The sequence below is a fragment of the Drosophila obscura genome, unplaced genomic scaffold, assembly GCF_018151105.1.
Source record: "Drosophila obscura isolate BZ-5 IFL unplaced genomic scaffold, ASM1815110v1 contig_75, whole genome shotgun sequence".
In the NCBI taxonomy this organism is placed as follows: Eukaryota; Metazoa; Arthropoda; class Insecta; order Diptera; family Drosophilidae; genus Drosophila; species Drosophila obscura.
The window spans coordinates 2,282,386-2,290,772 of record NW_024542867.1 but is presented as its reverse complement, the minus strand read 5'-3'; the positions used below and the strand labels follow the sequence as shown (position 1 = coordinate 2,290,772).

The window sequence follows — 8,387 nt, the reverse complement described above, 5'->3', positions numbered from 1 at the left end:
CAAGCTATCGCATTTTAAACATAAACCAGGAAATAATTCATTATAACGGTTTTAGACTCGATTTTTCTGAGATTGAGTTTCCAATAACAAGCAAAGGAATAAAGCGATTCGAAAAAGCCAATGAGGATTTCAGCATCAATATATATGAAATTGATGATAATGGTAAAAACGTTGTGGGACCCACAGTGAGGACTAATAAAATTCGTCCTAATCATATAAACTTGCTAGGCATCAATAGTGATATGCAAATGATGCATTATGCCTATATAACGTGCATGAAGAAGTTATGCTATTGCCAACATAGTAAATCTCATAGTGCAGCATATTTTTGCGATAACTGTTTGCAATTTTATAGTACTACAAATACTATTCACGACACTAAGGAGTGTGGAAAAGTTGCGGCTCTATATCCAGAACCCAATACTAAAACCATATTTAAAAGTTGGTCGAAAAAACTTTCACCCCCAGTCGTAATTTATGCTGACATCGAGGCTGTTTTGGAAAATTTCCATAGAAATCTTAATGATCCCTCCAAATCATCGACTACTATGGCGCAGAGGCATACAGCATGTGCAGTTTCATTTTATGTTGCACATAAATACAATCCTCATCTAAATGAAATGTGGACATATGAAGGTAAATATTATAAAATAAATAAATAAATAAATATAAATAAACTCTAAGCATTACGACTTCGTTATTTCAGGACCTGATTGTATTGAAAAATTCTGTCAAGTGCTTAGGGCTAAAACTGATGGCCTTTATGAGAAGTACTGGAAATCTAGTAAAAAGCCCATATATGAATTCAATATTTGGGATGAAGACTGTCAGGAACACGAAGCGTGCTGTGCCTGCGATGAGCAAATTTTGGTTGATGATCGTGAAAAATACTTCAATCAATTCACGGGCCAATATGTAGGGCCTATTCATAAGGTCTGTAAACAAACATTTAGATTAAGCGATCCCTTTTTCCCTGTAGTGTGTCACAACTTGTCTCGATATGACATCCACTTATTTGTAACATCGATAAGAGATGAATTGAAACCCATTCCTTGCAATAAAGAGTTATATATTGCGTTAACTCAAACTTGCAAGCTTGATTCACATCTTCATCAATATAAAATAAGATACATAGATTCAAATAGATTTTTAAATTCGAGCTTAGAAAAACTTGCTAGCTATATGGATGTATCCAATTTCAAAATATTGAACAGCAAATATCAAAACGAAAAATTTGACATGCTACGAAGAAAAGGAGTATTTCCCTATGACTATTTAGATAGTTTTCAAAAATTTGAGGAATCCCAGCTCCCTTCAAGGGAATATTTTTATAATTCTCTGAATGATGAGGAATGTAGCGTGGAAGATTATAACTTTGCTCAGAGCGTGTGGAGAATGTTTAACTGTACTAGTATTAGAGATTACTTAAAATTATACTTGGAAAGCGATGTTCTAATTCTTGCCGATGTATTCGAAAATTTTAGAACTCTTTGTTCACGAGTATACAGACTAGATCCCATTAATTATGTTACTGCTCCTTCAGTTTCATGGGATGCAATGCTTAAATACACAAAGATAGAATTGGAACTTATAAGTGATCCTGATATTTATAACTTTTTAAAAACTGCAGTCCGGGGAGGGTTGACTCAATGTACCCAAAGGATCGCTACAGCAAATAACAAATACTTAAATGACAAATTCAAGTCTAGCGATCCTATAAACTACCTGACATATATTGACGCCAACAATTTATATGGATGGGCTATGAGTCAACCACTTCCATATTCCAATTTTAAATTTCTAAGTAATAATGAAATTTTATCTTTCAACGCTCTTAATATATCAGCCAGAGGTAATATAGGATACATATTAGAAGTAGATCTGAAATATCCTAAAAATGTTCATAATAAACATAATAGTTTACCATTCTGCCCCGAAAATAAAATTCCGCCAGGAGGAAAGCAGCCCAAATTAATAGCTGATTTATCAGATAAAAAGAATTATATAATACATTTAAAACAGCTGCAGTTATGTATAGAGCAAGGTATGATTGTAGAAAAAATATCTCGAATACTATCTTTTAAACAGTCCTGTTGGTTAAAGCCTTATATTGACCTAAATACAACACTAAGAAAATTAGCTGTAAATGAGTTTGAGATAAACTTTTTTAAATTAATGGTCAATGCCGTATGCGGCAAAACGATTCCGCAGGGTTTAGACAACGCATAGCTAGACATAATTTTCACAGTGTTGAAGTCTTTGGAGATAATTTAGCTGCAATTGAATCAACTAAATCAAAAATTTATTATGATAAACCCATATACATTGGAGTTAGTGTATTAGAACTTTCAAAATGGTTAATGTACGACTATTTCTATAATTTCCATTCCGTAAAATGTCCATCATCAAAAATACTTTATATGGATACAGATTCATTTATTATATCATCAGAAGAAGATTTTTATGAACTAATTAAAGACAATCCTAGTCGCTTTGACACATCAAACTATCAAACCTCAAACAGATTCGGTATACATCGTGCTAATAACAAGGAACTAGGTTTAATGAAAGACGAAAATGCAGGTCGGATAATGACCTCTTTTGCAGGATTAAAAGCAAAAGCATACTCATATTTAGTTGCAAAAGATGATAGCTCTGTTTTATTTTTTTAGGAGCTTCTATATACCCCCTTGCAGGGATGTGTTCCAGTTTAATTATTGTTAACTCAAAATATTTAAAATTTTTTATAGCCCAACCTGAATCCTTCTCCTGGAATTCGCTGCTTAAAGTTATAAGGTTTTCCAGAGCGTTATTTAAGTGTTCATCAATGAACTCTTGCTCATATATGGGTTTGTATGAAGTTATGAAATGCTTCATTGTTTCTGTCAAGGTTTCATCATCAGTTTGCTTGACATACAGACCATATACTTTTAAATTGAACTTTACGGCTCTGTACTCGCTCAAACAACAATTAAGTAAATTGATTATATCATTTTTACAATCATTATAAAAATCTTTTAAGTCAATCCGATTACTTTTACTGGATTGAACCCGATATGATTTTATGGGAAATTTCGAGTTTGATGCCAGGTTGATAATATTAGGATTGTTATGTATTTGGTCTGCAGCGGCATTCTTATGCTTTTCAGACATAATATGGCGCTTTTCCTTCGAGGGAGTGTAACTCTCACCGCATATTGCACAGTCAATGTTTTCCGCTGGTGCATTCATTCTAGGCCGTTTTGAAGATCTTGAAGTTGACTGTTCTCGGAGGTCAAGTTGTCGAAGAAGATTTCCTCATTAGCACGTTGAAAGCATTTCTTTGAGCAGAACATACCTCATAATGAGAGTCTAGCTCTGCTAAGTCGAGGAAATTCAAACATAGATCGCACTCAACTTTTTTCTGGGGAAATAAGCAACTCTCATAATGAGAGTCGATCTCTGTTCCTCTAAGGATTTATCAGCATAGATTGCACTCAATCGGAATCCGCGGTCCTACGCAACTGTCGTAGTGAGAGGCGAACTCTGTTAATTTAACAAACTCTGAACACATAGTGCACGCGATTTCGGGATTCATTTTGAAATTTTTATATTTTGTTTGATCACTTTCACTATTAGAAGAGAACTAAGAGTTTTTCATAAAAAGCGTTCTATTTATCTGCCTAACGCCTACTCAGTCTTTTGTATTCAACAGGTTCAGTACTCGTTTAAAACCGGTTTCAAAACGATTTCTTCTGCTGACTATGTAATAATAGGATGTGAAATTCAACCAATAAATACATTCAATACCAGGTACCTATACCTGAAATGCACTTATTCTTTTGTGTAATCCTCGCTTGGAAAACCTGTTTCAAACGAATCCTATGATTCTCTGGGGGATATAACATGTAATAGTAGGAAGTGAAATTCACCCAATCAGAAGTAAGGAAACATTGAAAATAAATTTCTTAAATGTAGTATTCTATTTATTATACCTATGTATGTATGTATATAATATTATGATTAGAAAAATACATCGAATATTTTTATTATACATATGCTTTCTCGCCTTATTTAAATCCAGCCTCAGTTCTTTCCAACGCCGCTATTAACTCAGCGTCATCTTCATCCCGAAGTAGATCCCTGAGTCGATCCCCTTTCGCCGCAGTCTTGATCATCGACCAAATCGAAAATATGATCATCATCCGGCAAAACGAATGGCGTTTCAGTCATGGAGTCCTCACCGACATATTCCTCAAAAATGTATTGTGATGATATCATGAGGTCATCATCCTCACTATCATCATCCCATTTTAATCTCATTAATAGGATCCCAATTCCTTTGAGATAATTTTGGGTTTTAATTCCAAAAAATCAGTGACAGGTCCACGGAGTCTGGCTGAGAATCCAGATTTATGGTTTCCTCCGGTTGCGACTCAATAAAAATGACCTCTAGGTTATCCATCTTTGTATACAGTTTACTAGTTTCTGTAATAGCTTATAGCTGTGAGTAGCTATTATATAGGCACTCAATAGACAGTGTTGGGAATACAATACAGAGAAGGAATTTAAACAGAATAGTAAAAAAAGGTTTAAGGTCAACGAGATCCTTTTACAGGTAAATGCTTTGGAAAAAAACTACCTCTAAACTATCACATCAGATATAGTTCAAGGAGATGAAAAACCTGTTTGACAGTGTTCGAAGAGCCTGAGTGAGAGGAAGGATCAAAGGGTAGAACTCGTTTAGAGAGAAGAGAGGGAGAATGTAAGGATTGATTTTGATTTGTCACAATTTTCAGGTAAAAAAAATCGATATTGATTTTACAGAATTTCCAGAGGAGAAAAGAACTTAGTTCACATTTTCACCGATAGTGAATTTTCAGGTAAAAAAAAATCGATATTGATTTTACAGAATTTCCAGAGGAAAAAATAACTTAGTTCACATTTTCACCGATAGTGAATTTTCAGGTAAAAAAAATCGATATTGATTTACATTTCCAGAGGAGAAAATAACTTAGTTCACATTTTCACCGATAGGTGGCGCCACCAAGTAGTAATGAAAAGGGACCTTCTTCGTATATTTACTATAATAAGTTCTCTTTGCATTCATCTTATACTTTTATTCATTGATTGCACATCCTATATATAAATATAGGTAACTCTACTCTTAAAGGATATGATTATGGTAAATATCAGAAACTAAAACCATATATATTTTTATAAATTATTTTATTTCAACATGATCATGGTAAATATCAGAAACTGAAACCATTTATTTTCCCAAATCAATATAAAAAAAAATATTTATTTGAACATGATCATGGTAAATATCAGAAACTGAAACCATTTATTTGAAAACCACATGTTGCTGAGAATAGGGTTGTTGAATCAAATATCATGTTTCACATCCTTAAGCAACATGTTGCGAATTTAGGATTTACTCGCAACACGTAGAAGGTCCCTTTTCATTACTACTTGGTGGCGCCCCCTATCGGTGAAAATGTGAACTAAGTTATTTTCTCCTCTGAAAATTCTGTAAAATCAATATCGATTTTTTTTTACCTGAAAATTCACTATCGGTGAAAATGTGAACTAAGTTATTTTCTCCTCTGGAAATTCTGTAAAATCAATATCGATTTTTTTTTACCTAAAAATGCACTATCGGTGAAAATGTGAACTAAGTTCTTTTCTCCTCTGGAAATTCTGTAAAATCAATATCGATTTTTTTTTTACCTGAAAATTGTGACAAATCAAAATCAATCCTTACATTCTCCCTCTCTCTCTCTCAAACCGGTCCCCCTTAAACCCTCCCTCCACTCAGCTCCTCAAAAACACTGTCAAACAGGTTTTTCATCTCCTTGAACTATATCTGATGTGATAGTTTAGAGGTAGTTTTTTTCCAAAGCATTTACCTGTAAAAGGATCTCGTTGACCTTAAACCTTTTTTTACTATTCTGTTTAAATCCCTCCTCGGTTTGTATTCCCAAACTGTCCTCTAGTTGAGTGCCTATATAATAGCTACTTTATATAATTATATTATATATAATACATTTGAAGCAGTTGCAGTTATGTATAGAAGAAGGTATGATTTTAGAAAAAATATCCCGAGTATTATCTTTTAAGTAATCCTGTTGGCTTAAACCCTATATTGATCTAAATACATCCCATAGAAAAGTAGCTAAGAATGAGTTTGAGATAAAATTTTATAAATTAATGGTTAATGCTGTCTACGGTAAAACGATGGAGAATGTAGAAAAGCGTCGTGAGGTCACATTAATTAAACATTATGATTCAAGGCAGAATTCAGCAGGGTTTAGACAACGCATAGCTAGACATAATTTTCATAGTGTTGAAATCTTTGGTGAAAATTTAGCTGCCATTGAGTCCACTAAATCAAGAATTTTGTATGATAAACCAATATACATTGGAGTTTGTGTACTAGAACTTTCAAAATGGTTAATGTATGACTATTCTATAATTTTCATTCTCTAAAATGCCCATCATCAAAAATACTCTACATGGATACAGATTCATTTATTGGGTTTTTCTGTAAAAAGTCCTCCTAGCACCTTGACTGTTCGTTTACTTTCGTTTTCATTTCTTTTGTCTGTGTGTATGCCTAACACTGTCCTATGGTTACATGCCTATATAATAGCTACAAGCCTTATCATAAACTAGTGGATTCTAAACGAAGATGGATGACCTCGAAATTATTTTTATAAACTCGCCACCTGAGACAACTATAGATCTGGACACCCAGCCCGACTCCGTGGACCTTTCGCTGATATTCGGAATTAAAACGCAAGAATATATAATGCAACGGAACGTCTTAAGTGATATTGTATGGGATGATAGTCTTGATGACATAATGGCTGCTGCTCCGATTGACGAAATTCAGACGAAACATTCAACTTCCCGGATGATGACAGTATAGTCGATTCGAGGAAGTTCTTCGCTCGAGGAAGATAATACCGAATTAATAGCTGCGGTAGAAAGAGCCGAGACGTGATTTTAATAATATTCTTATTTATGTTTAATACAATTAATTTATGTATTTATCTACAAATAACACTAGTCAACACGATTTTTCCTCAAGGAACAAAACCAACTTTTTATTAAAGATTTGGGGCTTAGAAATGGTTTGATGATATTTTTTTATTTTTCTATGGCAGAACTTTTTTTTTAAGAATTTTTTTTAATCTGGTATTTTTTTTAAGCTTTTTTCAGAGGTAGCGATAGTTTTTTTCACATAACTTTAGTATCCTACGCCTGGTTGTAAAGAACTTTGCTATTTTGAAAAGATAATTAAAACAGCTAGAAGTTAAGCCCAAACACTTTGTGATTACAGCTTACCGTCTGGGAAATATAAAGCATCGAAATGCAAAAATGATGATTTTTTTGCGGTATTTTTTACGAAATTTTGACTTTAAAAACTCAGGAAAAGTCGAAAAAAAATTATATCTTCGTTAACCAAACCTAAAATATGGAAAAAATGCACAAAAATACCTTTTTCCCTTTACCAAAGGAACGCGAACAGGTACCAAATGTACAACCCTTTTCGTTTGCTTTGTTCCCAATTGGCAGTTGGGCCCGCCGCCTTCAAAAAGGTATTTTTTGTGCATTTTTTCCATATTTTAGGTTTGGTTAACGAATTTTAGCTCCAAAGTCTCTCCATAGATTTTAATGAGCGACACCTTAAACGACGCCAAATTAACGCACCTCTACACAAAAAATAGAGGACGACAGAAATTTTTTTTCACTTTTCCCAGTTTTTAAAGTCAAAATTTCGTAAAAAATACCGCACAAAAATCATCATTTTTGCATTTCAATGCTTTATATTTCCCAGACGGTAAGCTGTAATCACAAAGTGTTTAGGCTTAACTTCTAGCTGTTTTAATTATCTTTTCAAAATAGCAAAAAGTTCTTTAAACCAGACGTAAGATACTAAAGTTATGTGAAAAAAACAAGCGCTACCTCTGAAAAAAGCTTAAAAAATACCAGACTTAAAAAATTCTTCAAAAAAAAGTTCTGCCATAGAAAAAAAAACCATAATTCTTTAAAAAATTTAATAACCCCATACTCTATCAGAAAAAGTCGGTTTGGATCCTTGAGGAAAAAAAGTTCGATTTTGCCCGAGTAGTAATATATAATAAATACAATATAAATTTAAAATAATATTTATTTTCAATGGGTAGTTTTTTTTTACTTTGATTGGTGAAATTTCACTCCACCAAGAGACTCATAGGATTCGTTTACAACATGGTTTTTTCTAAGGGAGGATTACCCAAAAAGAATAAGTAGATTTTAGGTAGAATGCAGGTACTATTGAATGTATTTATTGGTTGAATTTTACATCATATTATTACACAGGGAGGTTTTTGAAACAGGTTTGGAAAAGATAACAGAAC

At 33.2% G+C, this 8,387-nt stretch overlaps 1 protein-coding gene across 1 annotated transcript; it reads left to right on the top strand.

Annotated features, from left to right (window-relative positions):
* Nucleotides 1–626: 626 nt before the first annotated feature.
* Nucleotides 627–2,229, top strand: LOC121405097. The gene is made up of 2 exons (XM_041595695.1): nucleotides 627–636; nucleotides 707–2,229. The coding sequence occupies exon 2, from the start codon at nucleotides 1,183–1,185 to the stop codon at nucleotides 2,227–2,229; it is 1,047 nt and encodes a 348-aa protein (XP_041451629.1). The 5' UTR covers nucleotides 627–636; nucleotides 707–1,182.
* Nucleotides 2,230–8,387: the final 6,158 nt, after the last annotated feature.